This window comes from Crinia signifera, chromosome 2, assembly GCF_055691185.1.
Source record: "Crinia signifera chromosome 2, ASM5569118v1, whole genome shotgun sequence".
NCBI lineage: Eukaryota > Metazoa > Chordata > Amphibia > Anura > Myobatrachidae > Crinia > Crinia signifera.
In genome coordinates this window covers 178,764,388-178,787,600 of record NC_139218.1, presented here as the reverse complement: position 1 = coordinate 178,787,600, position 23,213 = coordinate 178,764,388, and the positions used below count along the sequence as shown (strand labels likewise).

The 23,213-nt window shown below is 43.9% G+C and overlaps 1 protein-coding gene across 3 annotated transcripts; it reads right to left on the bottom strand.

Moving 5' to 3' along the window:
* Nucleotides 1–411: 411 nt before the first annotated feature.
* SRSF1 (serine and arginine rich splicing factor 1) lies at nucleotides 412–11,043 on the bottom strand. Of its 3 annotated transcripts, none has more exons than XM_083173247.1 (7): nucleotides 10,499–11,043; nucleotides 9,737–9,996; nucleotides 8,061–8,233; nucleotides 6,943–7,567; nucleotides 5,093–5,447; nucleotides 2,845–2,976; nucleotides 412–650 (listed from the first exon to the last, which is right to left on the bottom strand). In XM_083173247.1, the coding sequence occupies exons 1-4, from the start codon at nucleotides 10,690–10,692 to the stop codon at nucleotides 7,373–7,375; spliced, it is 822 nt and encodes a 273-aa protein (XP_083029373.1). In that variant the 5' UTR covers nucleotides 10,693–11,043; the 3' UTR covers nucleotides 412–650; nucleotides 2,845–2,976; nucleotides 5,093–5,447; nucleotides 6,943–7,372. The 3 variants fall into 3 exon arrangements, with proteins under 3 accessions (XP_083029373.1, XP_083029374.1, XP_083029372.1); XM_083173248.1 differs by lacking the exon at nucleotides 412–650 and adding an exon at nucleotides 1,151–2,701; XM_083173246.1 differs by lacking the exons at nucleotides 412–650; nucleotides 2,845–2,976 and having other exon boundaries at nucleotides 4,573–5,447.
* Nucleotides 11,044–23,213: the final 12,170 nt, after the last annotated feature.

Genomic DNA, 23,213 nt, shown 5'->3' with positions numbered 1-23,213 from the left:
TACTTAAGGACCAGGGTTGGGAACCACTGCCTTAAATGCTGGAAAATCGATAAAAAGGACTGTTCAAATAAATGTGTTAAATCAGTGGTAGCCAACCCTAGCCCTCGAGAGCTACCAACAGTTCACATTTTCCAGACAACCTAGCTGCTGCACAGCTGCACTCATTAATCACTGACACATTTTAAAAAATACACAGATGGAGCTAATTAGCTCGCTTGTGATTCTGTGAGGAGACCTGTAAAACATGCACTGTTGGTAGCTCTCGAGGACTAGGGTTGGCTACCCCAGTGTTAAATCAAATGAATTTAACCTTGGTCTGTTACCATGGGGTCTATCTGACTCCACTCCTCTTTGAACCATTGTTTCTTTGCAACCACCATTAAAAGATTTGTAATAATGGCACATTTGCTGTTTTTTGTTTCTTTGTTTATTTACTGTTTGTGTTCAAATGGACCCTATAATACGTCCATGTTTTATATGTATTTTTCCTTATTTCAAGGTTCTGTGACATGCACAGTGCAACACAATGTTGAATCAACAGATTGTCACCTGAAGCTGTTGTCACATCTTTGGAGGACCTCAGTACCATCGGCACTGAAGATGAACACAATACTGAGGATTATTTGAGCTGGGAGTAGTAAAAGTTATGCCTACAGAGATGATGCAAATTAATCAGAAATTCACACATGAAGTGTTGTGCACTATCATTTGGACAAAAACAAGTCATTGTAATAAACAGTGTTTAATCTGGTGATATATTTAGTAAGTTTTTTACCGTGGAGTCACATGGACCCCATGGTACTAGCAACATAAATATTTTCATGGTACCACACTAGGGTTAATCAAATTGTCTGAATGACTATTGTGTATTTTTAAGTGTTTGGGAGCAAATGGTTGTCATATTTATTTAGTTTATTATATAGCACAGCATATACCGTTGCACTTTCAATTGGAATTTCCCAACATTTCCAGAATTGCTAATTGAATCAATCCCTGTAGTTGAATTACTCAGCACTAAGGTGAAACGTTATTTAGCACAAACAAATTACAATCATAATGGTATACACAACATCCAAGAATTTGACAACCTTGCACCTAAACAATATTCAGTGTTTACCTTTATTGATCTTTAAAAAAATCCAAATAACTGATCTAAATGGAAAAATGGGTACTTGTTTCCTAGCACGCCAGCGATGGAAATTGTATCCATCGGGTCCCAAAAAATCGCGTTTATCTCATGCGATTTTTGCATTGGAACCAATGTAAAATGGTCCAAGACCAGATTTTACATTGACCACAATGGTAAATGCCCCCCAGACCCCAATTTTCATTGTTTCCCCACCCTGATGGGTCAAATGGCCCCCCATTGTTAACGCCACCCCTGGAGCGCGGCGAGCCCGCGTCCTACGACCTTTTCATACCCCCACTATGCACGTCGGCGTGGAGTTGATTTTATAGTGTGGCGAGCGCAGCGAGCCACCGACCCCGAAGCGTGGCGAGTCTCGCGCATTACTTCACAGGTATTACGCATCCCCTTGCAGGGCTCGCCACACTATATAAGATCAACTCCTCGCCGACATGGATAGTTGGGGTATAAAAAGGTCGGAGGACACGTACCGCTGCGCTCGCCACGCTTCGGGTTGGCATTCATCGTGGAGTGGCGTTAACAGTGTGGGGGGGGGGGGATTTGTCATGTAAATTACCCATCATCGGGGTGGGTATACAATGAAATAAAATCAGGTCCATTGGCCCATTTAACATTGTTCCCTATGTAAAATCAGGTCCATCGCATTGTATGCCATTATAATGGCATACAATGGACCCGATTTTACATAGGAATTTAACATTGAATACAATGCATTCAATGTTAAATTGCGTTGGTCGCATCGCATGCCTTAACTTAAGGCATACGATGGACGTGATTTTTTAATTGTCGGGGAAAAGGCTAAAAATAGCCCTAAAATCGCGTTGGTCGCATCCATCACATACCTTAACTTAAGGTATACGAACACCCACGACTGGCACCATGCTAGGAAACAAGTACCGAAAAATGCAAGACTATAGAACCTGCAATGCTTCTCCATAATTAACAGAAGCACTGGTTTTAGCTTCATGAAATATGTATCTACCCAAGTTAGCTTAATAACACAATGCAGTTGTCCGCACAATTGGCTAACTGGCTATATATTCTAGTTTAAGTTAATGTTACAACTAAACACTTATCACTGCAGCCTAGCATAACCAAGGTCATTATCTACAGAGGGCATTTATCTATATCAGGCATGTCCAACATTGGCCCTCCAGATGTTGTGAAACCACACACCCCAGCATGCTTTGCCAGTTTTTCTATTAGAGAATGCTAAAACTATTGCAAAGCATGCTGGGATGTGTAGTTTCACAACATCTGGAGGGCCAACATTGGACATGCCTGATCTTTATGCTAAAATAGAAGTTAAACATTACAAAATATAGACCAAAAAGAGGCACGGAGGGAAATAGGTGAATCAAGCATTTGGTTTTTAAACATTGGTATACAATTGGTGCACAGCAATTAGATTAGAAGCTACCTTCACCAATCCACCAATCCCATGGGTGCAATTTAATATTTACATTTTTTTCTTTAGGGATGCGGCTGTGTGTTTCACAGGACTTGGGGAACATTAATTTTCCACCACTTGGCCATTAATACATTTAGGTGATCCTAAAGTGTGAAAATATATATATATATATATATATATATATATATATATATATATATATATATAAATAAAAACAGTACTAAACAGAATGGTAAGTCACTTTAATACACCACTAAAAAGAAAGAAAAAAGGTTAGTAAACTTACGGCAATTGCCAAGAGTTCTGAAACTTCCTGAGTGCCAGAAGACCTCTACTTCAAAGTTTTCCCAACAGTTAGGATAGCAGCACGTAGGTATAATTCTGTGCAGACATTAATTCAAGGATCTGCAGCTGTGTTCTATCACCAATATACAAATACCAATGAGTTTTACCGAAAAAGCTATCTTAAACCTTTGTTATTTTACTAATCGAGATTTTTTTTTTCTTTCAATATTTGTGGTAATAGCCACACTTCTTTGCGTGAAAAAACTGTTCTAAACTACGCATACAGTATTTAGATAGAATTACACATGCAATCTGTTTAATACAGTGAACTGGTTTGGTACAGGGAGCCTAAATAACAACTTGCATCCAGTTACTAAAGAGACCAGGTATATGGCCTGGTCTAAATAAAATTTCAACTAAAAAGGCAGCTGGTGAGTAGGGGCTGGAATGGGGGTTAAGGCAAATCGAAAAGGATGCAAAAGTGAGAGGATATGGCCAACATGTCTTTGAAAGTAGAAAGACCAGTGATATACAGGTCAATAATAAATATTGGAGAGGTATGTAAATGGAGTTATATTGTTTGCTCTCATTTAGCCATTAAAGCAAATTTTCTTGGATTTACACAATTAATAAATGCACAACTTTCAGATGGGACTCATGGGTATATTTAATTCCCGTCAAAACTGCAGTCGCCAGAAAACGGTCCGTTTAATAGGTTGGAAGGGGTTCCGACCTATTCAATACAGAGTGTTTTTCCGACCGGTCGGAAAACCATGTTTAGTTAATAGCCCCCAATCCACCTGCTTTTGACAGATCATGGCCAAACCCAAAAGGTTTTGGCCCTGTTTCTGTCACTCAGACAAATGTCGAAGCAGGGAGGATGGTGCCGGGTGAGCAGCAGCAGCCCAGTCCACCTACCGCACCCTCCTCACCGCTCATTGTGTCCTGCCACCAGGCAAGAGCAGCCTCACCTGGCACTGTGTCCCACCATCGCTCGCCCATTCCGGCTCGATGAGCAGCGGCAACCAAATCAGACATCCCAATTTGGCCGCTGATTAGGTAGCTAGTGTCGGATCCATTCCGACACGTGTGATGGATTGCGCTCGGCACTAATTGAATATATGCCTTGTATTTCCTGAAGCTCTCTAAAGTTTCAATTGACACCACTTAGGCAAGCCTTGACACTGAGGGCTGCAATTCAAATGAGGTACATATCCCTTGTAGGCATTTATCATATTTTCAATTGTTGCTATATGTTTAGACATGCAAAGTTAGATTGAGCACCCAGACTTTTTCCTCATACCTACAAAAGGCAGAGAAAAAAAACATTACTGCAATGTCTAATAGGCATCTATTGGCAGAACCATTTTAGTAGTTACAATAGATGCGCAACAGTGGGCACACGCCACAATGGAGTGTGGAGGTGACTCTGGGAGTGATTCCAAAGTGCAGCCAAGACCCCAGAACTCTTGAACATGCAGTTACAGTTTGTGGAATCACTCCTGACTGTATTGAGAATGGTAATTAGCTGTCTGCAGCAAATTAAAAATGCTGAAGCCCCTTCTAGGATCACACAGGGTAACCATACATGATTAACACTTTCCATTGTCTACTGCCCAAACAATGCTTAAAATTACCCATTAAATACTAATCTATGTACACATTTAACTAATTTACCAGGTCTACCTAAGCTGCCCCAAACAAGACACTGGTTAACTTTACACAGAACTTTTTGAAAAGATTTTTATTAAATGTACACAAAGAACAGTTTAAATGTGTGCACATGGGTACTTAATTGCTCAGTGCACCCATATACAGTTTAAGTACTGACCAATTAAGCCTTCAGATTTAGACCACCTGATCTGAGCTTTTCAATTCATGTTTTGGGTGATAACCAAAGGGGAGTGGGGAGGGAAGAGAAAGGGAATTGGTCAAGAACCATGCCAGTTGCTTCCCATGTTAAAAGTACAGGTTATTCAGAAGTAGATCAGTTGAGTTGGATCAAACTGAAAGCTCCCAAAGGAGCAACTATTCACCTATTATAGAAGCCTGCACAGTGGGGATAAGATTGTAAAGTTAGAATTTATTTGGTTTTTAAAATTGTTTTCAGAAACAAGATCCTCAAACCAATAAAAGCCCTGTCTTTAAAAAAAAAAAAAAAAAAAAAAAAACACCCATGTTTAGTAATAGTTTACTAGATGTCATACTTAGCCAACCCCCACCCACCCTAGTAACCCGTTTTTGATTACCATCTATTGGTGGTGTATCCTTCCCAGGAGATGGCTCCAGTGCGCCTCTGGCCTCCTCTTTGCTTTTAACAAAAATAAGAAGGGAGAAAAAAAATGCAACTCCTTCTTGCATCCTAAGCGCTCCACTTGTTAGAAAAATGGAAAAAAAAAATCTACAGAATAGCCAATTGATGTAAAAAATCCACATGAATGCGGTTTAGATGGGGCAGGAATCCATTCCTATGTTCTTGTTATCTGATTCCGCTCCATGAATCCTGGTTATTCATCCTCCCTATCCTATTCACTCCTTCCTATGATTTGAATCCATTGATCCAGCTCCAGGATTGGGATCCAGTGAGCCCTCTCCAATCCAAACCTTTATAACCAGCAAAACCAAAAAAAGAGGCATAGTTAGATATTATCAACATAGGTTTCTGGGAACTGATCAGTTATGTGTGCAGTCTTTAAAAAAATGTATATATTTATTTTTTAAAGAAAAAGGATATGCACATATAACAATTCCATTTCCCAAAACAAAAATCTATTGACTGATGTGGCATGTTTGAAAAGCTTCAAAATCTAATCGGCTACTTTATTAACTGTATACCTGTCAGAGTGGAATGAAAATAGGGTGCACTGGGGTTCTATGTGAATTACAAAAGACAAAATAGAAAAAAAAAAAAAAAACACCAACTCAGCAACACTCAATTACATTCATAAAAAAAATTCACAACACTTGAAATAAATTGAGGGTATGTTGTAGAATTATGACTGTTTACGCAGCCAGTTTTTTTTATGACAATAGTTTTGGAGAAAAAAAAAGAAAAACTACTAACAAAATAGAAAGTAGAATAGCAAATACATTTATCAGAAGGGGTTTTTACAGGTATTGAGGCAAACAAAAAATTAGATGAAGTTAAAAATGGACATATCATTACACACCATGGAGGGAACGGTTGAAGGTAAAAAAGTCCTACGAGTTCCAAATCAATAGATGTGTGATTTCCTTTATGACATCAGTTTCTAGCAAACCGATAGGCTGCACACCAGATCATGCTGACCAGATCGATGCCTCCAGTGTGTTTAAAGACAAGCCCACTTTTACATGTTTCTGTATTACCACTTCAATAAGTGTCAGTCAAGCTATGGCTTACCCTTAAGCGCAACAATTCATTATTCACTTAAAAAGGTTTAATCAATTTCCCGAGAAGTATGAAAAGTTTGTGTATTTGTTGTTGGTCTGCAGTAAAATATTTAGTGAGTCCAGTCTATAAACTTGTCACTCACTAAAGGCTTGCGGTGGGGAAGTTTATGATTTTTTTGTAATTAGGAAAATGAACTAGAGTAGCTGACAGATATAAATACTAACTGAAACCAAGCAAACTGCTTTCAGGCTTCCTCAATGTCAGTCTGTTGGATATGTGTGGGACTACCTGTAATGTTTATTAAAGGAAAATAAAGACTTGATACAGGGTATGCTGGTATACTACTTTAGAAGCATAGTTTGAGAAAGTGATTGAGTGAGGGTAGTGTGCCACCTACACTACTGCAAACACATGTAAATTAGTTAGTAGGTTCATCACAACGAAACTCCTTGCACAGCATTCTACAGACATTTCAGTTTGAATTTAAGTCTGGCAAAAAAAAAAACAGACAATAGCAATGTTTACCAGTCAGAGGACATGCAGAGTTAGCAGTACTGATATTATACTCTATATACATTGAGGCCCACAAAACAAGTGAATTGTGGTGGATCATTCGTTACAAAGCACTATTCACTTTTATGAGCAAGAAATCTACCTCAGATAAATCAATACTAGCATAAAATCAATACTGCCAATTTTGTCTCACAATAACACTTGGAGTCATACCATGGCCTCCATTTTTGATTTGATCCTCCTCAAGCCTCCATTTGACAATCCTAAAATGATTGAAATGTCCTCCATAATCCTTTAATCCATCTCTTCAGATATGTCTACAGAAAGACACACGAAAAGGCAAGGTAAAATAAGATTTCCCCACAAATTAAAAAAAAAGTTAGATACCATAACCAAATTCCCATTGGCATGACCATTGCAGATAACAGTATCTGGCGCTTCTGGTAGTGGCTGGCTAACTTGTTAGTCTACATCAGTTAAAATGGACAATCTGGCTTTAACTACTTTAGCAGGAATAAGTAGGTATGATTATCCTGGCTATTCTACACAAAAGTATTACCATTTCCATTTAAGTAAAAAAAAAAAAGCAGAGTACTGAAAGAACTGTATACAATGCAAGGGTCTACAAAAAAAATGCATCAATCTATGTACGGGAACGAGATCTGCTGTGGCGGGGAGAATAGCGTGGGGATCCTCGGCTTCTTCTTGGAGAGTAGCTGCGGCTGCGACTGTTGCTTCTACTACGGCTCCTGCTACGACTACGACTGCGAGAACGTGATCTTCCATAGCTTGGGCTTCTTGGGCCATCAACTTTTACACGAATGTAGGCAGTTTCTCCCTATTAAATAGACAGAACCTGGGATTGAACAAACCAAGCTTAAATAGCCATGTATTTCAGGCAAGATGTACTTGAATGTAGATGACTGAAGTCCAAGTGATCCATTTTTACTGTAAACCTTGCAATCCATAAACGTACTAGTGGATTAAGTTCTCACCACAGGGATGTAAGCACCTGGATTAAGTGGTCAGAACTTCAGCAAATGCACGTTAACAGCATAAGCTACTGTTTTTGCTTGTGCACTTTTAGGGGTGATAGCAAAAAATCCACACTAGCTAGTGCTTTTAGTGTCACCACAAGCAGCAACAGCTTCCTGCCCTTAAGCCAAGGTTACTTTACCATGAATAAGCTCTGGGTATTACTCACAGTAGGGGGCACATAGCGCCCAGTAACTTCCCCGGGTGCTACATCCCATTGAAGAGAGTTTAGTTCCCACTTATATCTTATTACCACTTATACATTAAATTGAAGTCTCAGTGCAAAATATACCTACCTCATGCGACCTAAATTTTGTGTTATCCAGTTTCCGTACAGCATAGGTCATATCTTCTTTTCGTACAAATTCCACGACACCAGTACCATCACGGAAAACATCTGCATAACATACATCACCTGCTTCACGCATGTGATCCTTTAAATCCTGCCAGCTTCCACTTGGAGGTAACCCTAAAAAAAAAAAAAAGTAGAATTGCTAAGTAATTACCTAATAAAGCATGTTTATACACTATGTTCACAAGATTTAAACAAAAATCATAGAAACATTAAACTTTATTTTCTCCTTAAATCCAATGTCTTGAGGGGGTATTCAATGTAAGGTCACGACTGTCGGGCTGGCCCAAGAGCCATGAACCGGTCCCATTCTTGGCTGGCTCAACAGGGATTTTGCAGGTGTCCCGCCTGCCAAGCACAGAGAAGGGGCGTGGCCGCAAGAAGCGGTGAGCTGCAGTCGGGAGCTTGTCAATTCCCGGCAGAATGTACCCGACTGCTTGTCAAGTCGGGCACATTCTGCCGAGATCCCAGTCGGGAATGGCAGCAGGAGATTAAATATCCCCCTAAATCTTTGTACTCTATTTTTTTTATTTAATGTTATGCCAAGTTTTGTCTCCCTGTATTGTTCCTTTTGTACGGCGCTGCAAAACACTTGTGGCGCCTTATAAATAAAATTATAATAGGTCAGAAACAGTTGGCAACCATACACCTGTATTAAAAGGATTATCTATACTTATAGGATGTTGCTACAAGAATCAAATGCATGACTCAAAAGATTGCTTCCCCTAAATGAATACTTGAAACAATCAGTGTGTATAAAGCAGCAAATAAACCCTTTCTTTAAATAAAATCCAGTTTTCTCCTTTTGGGTATGCAGCTGAATCGTGAGGGATATTGCTTATCCTGGACCCTGGGCACATCTACCGCATAATATAGTGTTAACTACTTTTTTTACTCTGGCAGTTACATCTCCAGTATGTTGACATTTCCTAGACCTAATATTGAGTTGAGCCATATTTTGTCAACATCTCCAAGAGAGACTAATACCCCTTTCACACTGCACTTTTAAAACTGTATATTGCCGTTTTTTTTCCTTTTTAAAACGTTTAAGGCTGCAGTGTGAAGGTGCCAGAGTTGATTTACCGGTTAAAGTTAACTGGTATTTCAACACGTTTAAAAAGCAGAGTCCTACACGTTTCAAAGCCGTTTTTCAGGCAGTGTGAATGGCTCTATTTCTATGGCTTGAAACGTGTCCCTTGGGGGTTAAACAGGTTTGGTATTAAATGCTTTTTAAAACGGTTTTCACCTGCAATGTGAAAGGTCTTAAGGTTCAGACCCGTTTTAAAGTCCCATTTAAGAATACAGGGTCAATACCCGTTTCTGCAATGTGAAAGCAGTATAAAATCTAGTGTTTTCATCATCGTCAGAAAACACTATGAGAGCAACAATTGAATTGCTCCAATGGGCATAGATTGACTCACGACATATAATCGAGGATTCCACGGAGTGGGATGGGGGGGTGCACACAGACTACTATTGCAAAAGTGTATCAGTTACACCCAAAAGTCCTCTAGACTTGGGATCTCCACCATGTTGTCCCTGGGTATTCCTATTAACAGGCCAATGAGTATCCCTTTTAATGGAGTAAAATAGATACTGAAAGATAAACCCTAAACTTACCTGATACAACCACTCTGTACTCCGAGCGTCTGGAAGGAGGCCCGTACCTTCCTCGTGGTGCCCCACCACCGCCGCCACCTCCTCCTCCACCACCGCCACCTCCTCCGCCGCCACCACCACCTCCTCCTCCTCCACCACCGCTGCCACCTCCTCCGCCTCCTCTACCTCCAGCCCCTCTTCCACTACGTGGAAACTCAACACGCAAACGATAACCATCATAATCATAGCCATCTCTTCCATACACTGCATCTTCAGCATCCCTAGGAGAAAGAAAACATAAGCTATAAAAAAAGTTGTTGGTATTTGAAATCCATAGTCCCAAACGTGCAATTACGATAACAAGACACAAATCCACAGCTTTCCTACACAAGTATAGCGAAATTCAAGAACTCTACGTTAAAATGAATAAGCGGGACATAGAAGAGAACGGGAAGACAAAGGATTCATCATGCTGTAGTAACACTAGGGGCGCCACGGAGCACGTGTAATCATGCGGCAAGCACTACATGTGCAAATGGATGCTCCACACATGATACAATCCCGCCGCCGCCAACGGAACAGCACCATAATTAGTAGGTATAGGGAATGCACCGTGCGTGACGGTCGGGTCAGCTGCAGGAATCACACACTATAAAGGCAGCTCACTGCACCCGCTAATAGGCGAACGGTAACGGCTAGAACCCCTTCACCGACGAAAACTAATCGGCAGCTATGAATGGCCGCCATACTCACATAAAGGAGTCTTAACATAGTAGTCATTACCTGGGGTCTTCAAATTCCACGAAAGCGAAGGGCGGGCCTCCACGGCGGTTCTTGAGGTCGATGTCGCGGATGGCGCCATACTTGTAGAAAACGTCCTCGATGTCCTTGGTACGTATGTCGGGAGGTAGATTCCCAACATAAATGCGGCAATCGTTGTTGCCCGCCGGCCCCCTAATCACGCCACCTCCTGACATCTCCAGCTTGAAGGCTTTAAAGGGACCGATTCAGGATAGAAATAAAAACAAGAGGTGGAATCAAAGGCTTCTTCCCGCTGCTCAACGGGCGTCTGCGCTGCACAAAATGGCGGCCTCTGCCGTTAGCTCTGCCTTCGCCTCGCGGACTGATACAGACGGGACCCTCGCACGGTACTGTGTAACCTTCCGCCCCACGGTTACGTGCTGCGATGTGTTTTGCCCAGCGTCAAACAGAAGAACGGACCAAGTTTACTGCCGCCGCGATAATAAGGAGGGGGCCGCTGCTCAATGGGTGTTTATATAGGAAACTCGTTTTCTTTTACGTTCACACCCAGAGGGGCGGGGTCACGGGCGAGATTCGCGTGATGTACTAGCGGGGTAGTTCCGATTGGCGGGAGATTTGAAAGACCAATAGCTGATTCCCAGCATGCGTTGAGCTACTTGCCGCTGCTTCGTGCTCTTTGTTCTGGGTTAGGGATGGCCATCGACCATCGCGAATCATCGATGGTTTATGGCCGATGTCGAATACTTTTGCCATCGATGGGGGAGAACCAGATGGTTTCCCTTCATCGATGGATTAGCAAAATGATTAGAGATGGGGCGGGGCTTCGGGGGCGGAGCTATGCTCCGTGTCCCAGCAGCGCTATAAAAAAAAATTATAAGCAAAACATCGTTTTAGTGATGGATAAAACGGGTCACTAAGGAGAGCTGGGATCCAGCAGATCAGTCAGTGAAAAGATCTGTATCGTTTAGGCGGGTCAACGGTTCACTTTGAAAGATGTAATTGATAATAACAAAGCAAAATTTGTTTTACAATCATTTATTGCCATTTTCTTTTTGTATTTTTTTTTTTTTTTTTTAAACAGTGACCTGAAGAAATAAGAACATACATAACCGAGTAAAACACTGATCGATGGCTGGGTGCGGAATCACCATCAATGATGTCTGCACCCATGGCCATCCCTAGCAGCAGCAGCAGCCTTGTTATTCTTTCTTTTACTTGCAGTAGCAGCACTGAACTCAGTCTACAGAGGTAGTACATCTCAGCTGCCACAGGTGGCAGTGCTGAGATCAAGCAAATGGGTACTTGTGGACAATCACGGCTCCCACGATGTGCATCGCATAGCAAAAAATCGCAGTTTTTTCGTTTTCCATTACAATGCAATTGCTGGTACTTGTGGAGTATCACAGCTCCCATCGCATGCCATATATAGTGGCATGCGATGATATGGCATGCGATTTTTGCAGTTTTTAACCATTTTTACAAAATTGCATGCGATCGCATCGCATGCGATCGCATCGCATGCGATCGCATGCATTTTTTAACAGAAAAGCATCCAAATGCATTGAAATTAGTATCAAACATGTTCAATGGCCCCCAAATGTCATTTTTGAGGCTGTACCACCCCCACTATCAACGCGAACCCGAAGCGTGGCGAGCGCTGCAAGCCCGCGAGGGGCGGCGGTACACGTCCTACGACCTTTTCATACCCCCACTATCCACGTCGGCGTGGAGTTGAGAATAGAAAGTGTGGCAAGCGCAGCGAGGCGAGCGGACACGGATACCTTCACAGGTATACGCGTCCCCTCGCGGGCTTCACAGGTGTCCGCGTCCGCTCGCCACGCTTCGGGCTCGCCACACTTTCTATTCTCAACTCCACGCCGACGTGGATAGTGGGGGTATGAAAAGGTCGTAGGATGCGTACCGCCACCCCTCGCGGGCTCGCTGCGCTCGCCACGCTTCGGGTTCGCGTTGATAGTGGGGGTGGTACAGCCTCAAAAATGACATTTGGGGGCCATTGAACATGTTTGATACTAATTTCAATGCATTTGGATGCTTTTCTGTTAAAAAATGCATGCGATCGCATGCGATGCGATCGCATGCGATGCGATCGCATGCAATTTTGTAAAAATGGTTAAAAACTGCAAAAATCGCATGCCATCGCATGCCATATCATCGCATGCCACTATATATGGCATGCGATGGGAGCTGTGATACTCCACAAGTACCAGCAATTGCATTGTAATGGAAAACGAAAAAACTGAAAGTAAAAGAACGACGGATCACCTTTATGGGATCGGCGGCTCCCTCAGTCTTTTATGGGATCCATTTAAAAGAACCGCTTCGTTCGCAAACGACCCATCTCTAATCATTTTGCTAATCCATCGATGAAGGGAAACCATCTGGTTCTCCCCCATCGATTGCAAAAGTATTCGACATCAGCCATGAACCATCAATGCTTTCGAATCATCGATGGCCATCCCTAGTGCTTGTGTATAATAAATATTAAATTCCGACAGGAGCTATGTCTGTCTGGGCTGTGAGATTATTACCATATCAAAATAACAATGTACTAAATCCGTGGCCGGAACGTGAGCATGCGGGATATATATGTGGTATTTTATAAACGGTTTCTGAGTCTAATTGTTTTTTTTTGGGAAGCAGCAGTACTTTTATCGAATTTACACGAGCAGTAAGTTGCCCCACCTGCAGTACAGCATGGTTTTGACCAATGGTCAAAATTGCATACCTCCCAACTTTGAGCGAGATGCTCCAAGCTAAAAATGCTATAAATACCCAGTTTTTGCGGTTTTTACTGCATTTTTTATATGCAGCAAAGCGGCTAGTGGCGTGCGGTGGGGTGAGGCACAGCCTTTCCTGTCATACTAGCATATATGTATGTCAAATAATAACATATAAGTATGTCAAAAATACAAAGTATATTTAAAAAAAATCTTATTTTTATTATTTCAATAATTTTTATAGACAAAGCTCTGGAGTAAATAGTCTATGGCAGGTGAGGCAGTGCCTCACCTGGCTACCTTTTCTGCACATCTCTTATCAAAACTCAGCAAATCTCAAGCAATGCATACTGCTGCACATGTGCATAATGCTTGCTTGTACCCCATGGCTCATATATTGTGTTTATATCTGGCTCTGTTACTTGCAAGGGACTCTTGAGCCATTTACCTCACCACACGTCCCAAACCCCACCGCCGGGGCTTTGCTTCAGGGGGTTACGCAAGTTCTAGATGGTGTAACCCCATGGAAGCCTATGGGCTTCCCTTCATGTCCCATGCCGCTGCCATGGAGGAGGAAGCGGAGCCCTCTGAGCCAGGTAAGGGTTCAGGGACGGGGGACCCCCTGCACATCGCCGGCCATCACCTTTGCGTTAATAATCACATATGTTACTGGTTATGCGATTATTAACAATGTGAATGCAGGCGATGTGCGGCCGAGATTATTATAAAATCCCACCCCAAATGTCTTGATAGGTCTGGACAGGCATGCTGCAAAGCTGAATGATGCGTCCTAAGGCCGCGCCCCATGGTTTGCCGATCTGCGACACTGAATAGACGCTGTGCGCATGCGCACAGTGTCTATTCTCTTCAGGCTGGGGTGGCTCCCACCTGCACCCCCACAGCGGGACAATGGCGGCCCCGAGCGGGATGCGGGAACGTCCCCAAATACCGGGACGTTCCCGCGTTAAGCGGGACAGTTTGGAGGTATGAAATTGCAGCCTTGCTAACAGGTCTGAATCATGTCCTAAACCGTTACATAATGTTTATTGCATACTTGCCTACCTGACCTTCTCTATGAGGATGAAAGAAAATGCTCTGTTCCTGGACTTCCCTGGTATTGTATGATTGCCATCACCTGTGGTGAACTAGTTAATTGGTAAGACAGGTGTTTAACCACAGGTGACGGCAATCACACGGGGATACGGTCATTGGGTCTTCTACAGCAAGTTGGTTGACATGGGTCTAGGTCGACAGGTCTTTAGGTTGACATGGGGTTTTTCACTTTTTTGTGCCAACAGGCGGTATTTCATGCCCTACAATCCACTAGGGCGTGGTGGGAGAATAACAGTGTGCCGAGCGCAGCGAGGCACCGTGCCCAAAGCTGCGACTGTCGACTGTGTAGACATTCAGGTAAAAAATCTGTGAAAAATCCAATGTCGACCTTTTGAGTGTCAACCTAGACACTGTTGACCTAACGCTTGTGTTGACCTGTCAACCTAAACCCATGTCAACCTAGAACCATGTCGACCTAATGCTTGTTGACCAACTTGCTGTAGACCAAACGATCCCAACCCATCACACATTATCAAGAAAGTCCAGGAACAGAGCATATTCGGGACTATGTAAAAACCGGACCCGGACAACATCAAAATCTGCAGTCCGGTGCTTGTAGTGTCCGGTCTGGGGGGTGTCTTGTCCAGGGGGATGCCTGTGATAGGTTTCACCAGGGACATGAGTAAGGGCAGATTACAGCCTCCACTGTACGCTACAAGCTCCGGAATGAAGAGTTTGGTCCAGGGTCTTGTTCGGATCTAGTTTTTACCCATACCCAGCATTTTTTCCCTTGTGTAGAGGGTCAGGGTATGTTTAATGGGCCCTACATACGTAGCGACCCCGCTGAACTTTCTGAGCGATGCTAGATTGTTCAGAACACTAGTAAGATAACTAAGCACACATCATCTGTCAGGGCTAGTGTTCTCCGCCGAGAACACTTGCCCTGACCCGGGCAATTAACTTGATTTATCTGGCACGCTGGATATTAATCGCTGGGGCAATCGCAATGTGCGGGGTTGCACATCGCTATTGCAATGCCCCTACACATGGAATGATGTAGGGGTATTTTCTGCGTTATGTAGTGAGATCGCTCACATAAAGAACACAGTTTATCGCCCTATTATCATTATCAGAGTTACTATTCCTCTCATCTGTATTGTGTAAATAGGCAGAGCAACAGGGTTTACAAAGGAGACATCTGTATTGGGTCCCGAGCAAGTGTGTAACGGCCCACTTGGACTGTGGGACAGTTTCCGGTAGTCAAAATCTCATCTGGATCTCATGCAGAAAGTCTTGGCTGCATAGACTATATAGTGCAGATCTGCACTATATAGTCTAAAATGTATGCAGATAGTCTAAATTGTATACATAGTCTATTGTATAAATAGTCAAAATCTCATCTGGATCTCATGCAGATTGTACAAGTGTGTACACATTAGTCAAATAGCAAGGGGATCTCACCATGTGTACACAGCATTACTCTACCCATACACACACTCCCGCAGCCTAACTCTACCCATACACATCCCCTGCAGCCTAACTCTAACCATACACACCAACCGCAGCCCATAACTCTACCCATACACACACTCCCGCAGCCTAACTCTCCCCATACACACACCCCCTGCAGCCTAACTCTGCTCATACACACACTCCAGCAGCCTAACTTTACCCATACACAGAGCCGGCCCTACCCTAAATGACGCCCTAGGCAATATTTCGGCTGGTGCCCCATAGCACTGCCACTAGTTCCGCCTCTGACCCTGCTCCCCTTTCCCAGCACCATCAACCCTCATCATAGCAGTCATCATTTTGGTGCTACTACCCGCAATATTTTAAATAGAAACAGTGCACACATTCGGTGCGCAGCCCAAACAGGGGTATGTTCTTGCTGGGAAGGGGCATGGCCACACAATAGTACCCCCAATTCATCACACAGTAGTACCACTTAACCTTATATACATTACTCCTCACATTATTCATATTATACCCTTAGAAAAGAATCCTGAGAAAATATTGAAAATATTGTATTTTAAGCATCTCCATGGCCACACTGCAACCCAGCACAAAGCAGTGGCTGTACCTCCATACGGAATGCTATGTTACAGTGAGTTCCATGAATACACTATTTCAAATGCAGATACAGCCTCACTCACACACAGAATATAGGCATGCTGCATATAATTTTAATCAGCAGAAGTTGCTGGTGCCCCTAGGCATCCAAACACCCTAGGCATTTGCCTAGTTTGCCTATGCCTAGGACCGGCTCTGCCCATACACTAGCCGATTTTGGTCCGATTTCGGCCAGATCAGTCGGATCTGGCGGAAATCGGACCAAAATCGGCTAGTTTTGATGTCCCCTCAGATCCGATGCGCGGTCCCGTGCGCATCGGATCTGCGTCGGGTGGTCGGACCTGCTGCACGTCCGACCACCCGACTTGGGACCTAGTGGGGCGGCGCGGCGGTGGAGGGAGCAGGGGGGGCTGGGGACGCTGCGGGGGACACAGGCAGCATAGAGCCGGGCAGGGGGAGCCGGCCGGGAGCTGTCAGTAATGAATAAAAAAAAAAAGCCCATACAATGAATGGGCGGCCTGTGATTGGCTGAGCGCTCTCTCAGCCAGTCAGCAATTGGCTGAGAGAGCGCTCAGCAGCCAATCACAGGCTGCCCATTCATTGTATGGGCTTTTTTTTTTTATTCATTACTGACAGCTCCCGGCCGGCTCCCCCTGCCCGGCTCTATGCCGCCAGAGCCGGCCCTAGCCTAAATGATGCCCTAGGCAAGATTTTGGCTGGTGCCCCCTAGCACCGCCACTAGTTCCGCCTCTGACACTGCTCCCCTTTCCCAGCACCATCAACCCTCATCATAGCAGTCATCATTTTGGTGCTCCTACCTGCAATATTTTAAATAGAAACAGTGCACACATTTGCTGCGCAGCCCAAATAGGGGTGCGTTCTTGCTGGGAAGGGGCATGGCCACACAATTTTACCCCAAATTCAAATTATGCCACACAGTAGTGCAACTTTATTCACATTATATCATGTGAGAGTGTCCCTTATTCATGTTACATCACATTGTAGTACCACTTTACCTTATATACATTATTCATCAAATTATACCCTTAGAAAAAAATCCTGAGAAAATATTGTATTTTAACCACCTCCATGGCCACACTGCAACCCAGCACAAAGCAGTGTGTGCTGGGCAGAGGAGAAGAGCTGCAGCTGCTGCTGTCACTTAAGGGGAGGGGGCCCAGGGCCCCCACTGGGCCCTCCCATCAGGCTTTGGCCTGGGTAATTTGTACCCCCTACCCCTTTCTCTCGGCACCCCTGATAATACCACACAGTAATGCCCCTTACACATGACACACATTATTTATGTCCTTATAACCGTAATGCCCCTTACACATTATGCCAACCTTTATTAATGCCCTTCATACACATGACACACATAATGCCCCTTACACATATGTTTCACATTATTAATGCCCTTATACACATGACACACAAAATGCCCATTACACATGTCGCACATTATTAATGCCCTTATACACATGACACACATAATGCTTGTTACACATATGTCGCACATTATTAATGCATTTATACATGACACACATAATGCCCCTTACACATATGCCGAACACTATTGCACAACCAACCCACCCGCAGACCGCACTCGCACAGCCGCTAATACTGTGACCTCTGCCTCTGCTTGGATTCAGATGTTTCCTCATACATCTTGTCTCAATAGGCCATGCAGCTCCTGGCCCTTCTGCTAACGTTGGGTGCCTTTTTTGCTGAAAATTCGTCTTATTTGCATTGTTATGACCAGCACACACAAGGAGCTTCCGATGATTAAAATGATATGCGGCATGCCTATATTTTGTGTGCGACTGTGGCTGTACCTGCATACGGAATGCTATGTTACAGTGATTTCCATGAATACACTATTTCATATGCAGATACAGCCTCACTCACACAGAATATAGGCATGCTGCATATCATTTTAATCAGCAGAAGCTGCTGATGCCCCTAGGAATTCCAAATGCCCTAGGCAATTGACTAGTGTGCCTATGCCTAAGGCCGGCCCTGTATGCCGCCTGTGTCCCCCGCAGCGTCCCCAGCCCCCCCTGCTCCCACCAGCAGCCCTGCTCGGTAGCCCCCCCCCCCCCCCCTGCTCCCCGGGTTTTTTACATGTGATAAATCGAGACGATTTATCACATGTAAAAAATGGCACATCAAGTGCCAATCTAATCAAGCTCCCCCGGGGAGCAGCCGGGGAAGCTCAGGGGGAAGTCGGGGGCGACTTGTCCTAAGGACAAGTCGCCCTAGTGTATGGGGGCCTTTACTCTGCATATACACAGACCTTGCAGCCTAACTCTAACCATACACACTTTTTAAGTGTTAGATTAGAAAGAAGAAAAGTCACAGTATGTGGAATTAGTTTAGAAATATATCGTATTAAATATAAAAAGGGACGTACTGTGACAAATACAAGGTAGGGAAAATATTGCATACTGTATTAGTTTAGTAAAATGAGGATACAGGATATATGAAGAGGGAGTATTCCCACTGACCACGCCCCCTCATGACATCCCGTCCCCCAATATGGGCTGCTTTGAGAAATTTCCCAGGCTGGTTTTAAATCCCAATCCGCCCTTGGTCTCGAGACTAAAGTGTCATACACACTGGGTGATTTTGCCCAGCGTGTATGGACAGTGATGAATAGGAAAATCACTAGGCTGAAAATCACTGAGTGCATACACACTGAGCTATTTTCGGCCGTTGTTTTAGCGATTTTCCTGGGGGTGTACGACATTCCATAGCCGGACGCTATGGAAAGCTGTCCACTCCATCGCTCATCTGCTGGTATTACCAGCAGATGAGCGACGGAGTGGACAGCTTTTGCCAGCGATGATGCGGTAGCATGTACCAGCACTCATCACTGCCCGGTTCACATGGGGCAGCTTTTGAAAATACTATTTTTCAAGCTGTAGATCTGCCAGTTAACTAAAATACCTAATTAGCATGCTGTCTGTGCCAACCATCTTACCCTGTCATTGGTCTATTCCCAGTGGTTCCAGTTACACTGATGTTGAAAGGGTGTGATATAGGGTCCTGCTCGCCACCTATTCTATTCTCCCTTAATGGGGGTCGTGGACCCCCTCAAGGGAGAATAGCCGGTGGCCTTCGGGTAAATGACTGTCGGGACCCCGTCCAGCACCCATGTTGCACAGCCATTTTCTGTTTTCTGCTGTTGCAGCAGCCCAGAGCTGAGTACAAATCTGTGACAGACTTGGTCTGAAGGGGCATTTAATTTACAAACAGAAGTAGCTGTCTGCAGCACTGTCGCTGTTCCTCCAGAATGCTAGTGTTTATATATATATATATATATATATATATATATAATGAAGAAAAGACCTGTCACTCAGGTCTTAGCGCTGCATTCCTTGCAGTAATGTACTGGCTCCTGTGCCTCCTTTATTCATGTAAATTTCACCTTACTTAAGCAGCACCACTACACCTATGTGTTATTATACATCCTGACGACGGGGTCGCCAAACCCCTAAACGTTGATTACTATGGACTACTTTCTATATATATATATACATACAATAGAACAGATGAGGCGGCACTCAAAGGCTTGGTGAAGCAGATATAGGTGTATTAACGTCAGGTGCATCTACGTTTCGGGGAGCACCCTCCCCTTCACCAGGAAACAGAATAACAATAAAAATACAGTATAAATAGTGTCTTACGACCTGTGCATCATCAGGATCCAGGCAGTTTCGTCCGCCGTCCTGCTGCGTCTGTGGCCGGTGCTGGACTTCCGCTTCCAGCTACCCTGACGTCAGCGTGCTCAGCGGCGCTGCCATGGATACCCTGTGTAAACATAAACAATATGCCGGTAATATACATGTGAACAAAAATCTTGCATCAAACAAATACAAATACCATAATAATCTGTGTACAAAAAAATCACAGATATAAAGTGCTAAGTGCATATAGCAGCATATTCATAAGAACCACATTCGCAAATTAAAGAAATATTCACTTATAAATAACTGCATAACTATGCTTTTTAAATATAAATCAGGGATATCACTGTAGTTTAAATAACCCTGACATCACCACAACATACCCTGCATGTTACAAAAAATTGATGAAACCAAGTGTCTCATTCAATCCTTTAGGTCGCATTGTGTCTAGCTTGTGAATCCATCTAGACTCTAGTTGAAGCAGTTTTCTGGATCTGTCACCACCCCTGATGGACTGTGGCATATGCAGGGGCGTAGCTAGCGTAAGGCAGCCCCCGCTGCCGCTTGGGGGAGCGGGTGGCAGCGGGGGCGCCTGCACCCGCATACCCCGTGGGGTCTGCAGGGTGCGCGCTGCCAGGTAAAAAAAACTACAGTGCAGGGACTTGGGAGGCGCTGTCGGAAGCTGTCAGTCAATGGCGCCGGCAGCAGGAACTCTGCGACCCCTCCACTCCACCTCTCACATCCACTCTGTGAGGTCTGTAGCCCGTGAGTACCTGTGTCCCCTCCGGTGGCTATCTCCTTCTCCTCCCCCTTCTCTGTCCGGGACCTTCCTCCCCTCCTGCAGCAAACTCCGTGATTTAAGGAGTTATGCTGTTCTTTTCTCTCATTTTAAATTAATCATGTTGTTGTTTCATTCTGCCTCATAACTAGATAGCCAGAATAGACATGCTCCACGGCACATATGTAATTAATAATATGACTCATAGTGCACTGTCCATTTGTAACAGAAGTTGCTGATATAGGGTTTTTACCCATCATAATGCTGCCCAGTCATACAGTTAAGTTTGGCTTACCCACGTGGCAGCATACTATAAGCGTGTTTGGTGGAATAATTATTTATATAGCTGTAGCTGAATATAAGCCTTCCTGCTAAATCTATCGGCAGACCAGCTCCATGCCACATATTATTTATAATAAAACACTGTGTGTTTACATGATTTAACTAATGGTGCATAGATAAATTGATAGTGGTCCAGTTGAGCACAATAACAAAACACACTGTTTCCCTACATGATTTTTAACTGATGGTGCAGCCGGGATATGCCGCTTATCTGCTGCAAGGCTGTGGAACTACATACATGATTTATAGTGGCTCAGTTAAACATAAGCGCTAACTAATGAAATGCAACAGTAAATCTTTGCTCTTACTGATTACAAAGAACAATAATAGCCATTATTTCTGGCTGGTGAGAGCGGCAGCATATTGCAATGCAAACATATCAACTTCAAAGCCGGACTATATATCTCCTTGGGTTAATAGCACAGCATAGTGCACAAAGCCTATTTTAGTGTAGACAGTGTGGATTATGTGCACCTAGGTCGCCTCTTGCCTTGAACCTGTGAGGAAGGCTGTTATACTGTAGCTGATATTGAATTGGAAAGATCTGATTGTAGTGCACACTATTATTAACCAATAAGCGCTCATAATTCACCAATATAAGAGGGCTAGTGTCACTGCTAATGGTTTAGAGTAGACAGTAGTGCCCAGCCCATACTCTGTTCAGTTACTATCAGTCACACATATTAACAGTCATTTTATTTTTGATGCTGTCAGAGCCTATTGACTATATTAATGACTGTCAATCAATACATAATATAACAAGTATCATTACAGTATAATACTACTAATCGAGGCAATGCACTAGATTAAAAAATACAAAAAAAATAATCCTTCCTTGAACAAGGTATTATACTGTATTTGGCATTTATGCCAAAATACAATATATGCTGTAGATAGATATCACAGCAGTGGATAGAAAAGTAACTATTTCATTGTACCCAGATTGTAGCAACATTGTATGAGAATGCTACTTTAAAGTATCGACTTCCAGGCAATATTACATAAGCCTTGGAGATAATTTTGCTATCAATAACAGTACCCTGTAATAAAAGATATTAAAAATAAAATCTCTGTGGCCAAACATCAAATCCCAATGTGATTACACTCATATAGATTATAAATATATATATATATATATATATATATATATATATGTAAGGGGTCCTACAGTGAGAGGCATATAGTGTAAGGAGCATTATGGGGGGGGGGGGGGGCGACAGAAAGTTTTTTGGCAGGGGGGAGCAAAATTTATAGTTACGCCAGTGGGCATATGGTCTATAATTTTATGTTTAAGGGTGGCCATTCCATGTTTGGCTTCGGCGAAATGCCGAGCCACTGGTTGGACCCCTGTGCCTAGGGTTGCCACCTCTCCCGGATTTCAGGGATTCTCCAGGAATTGGTGGCAACCCTCCAGGAGGCTTTTCCAGTCTCCCGGATTCCCCCGGAATCCAGGTGACTCCCGGATTCCGGGATCCTCCCGGAATCCAGGTGACTGGGAAAGCCTCCACAGCCTCTCACTGTGGCACCGCCGCTGCTCGTTGTTGCGGGCAAGTTCTGGGTCGGGGGGGCTCACCTCACTAGGCGCACAGGAACACCAGACGCACAGGACACTGGAGCCGGAGGTCACGCACTGCATGACAGGCAGCCCGGTATGGTACATGGTAGCCGCCAGCTGAGCACGCAGAGTGAGTGCGGAAGTGTCCACCTCTCTGCTTCCTGCCCTGCACATCTCTGCACTCCAGTCCGAAGGCAGGAGGTTGACTTGTCACGTTCAGGGCTATGGGGAGATGGTGCGGCTGGCCCGGCACTGTTTGCAGAGGGGGCATCTGACAGGCAGTGGCGCCAGGCGATCCTTGGGTCCTCTGGAGAGATTAGTGCACTATGAATCACCTGGAAGAAGTGGCCACTGTACAGTCCTGGCGATCCACAGGGGGCTTGCTGCGCACCATATGGGAGTCTCAGGTAGAAGAGAAGAACCCATCATCTAGTAGTGGTGGTCTATGTAAATATTTGTTATTATTTCTATATCAGTGTGTTGTAGTTTTTGTATGTCAGGGGTGTACAGT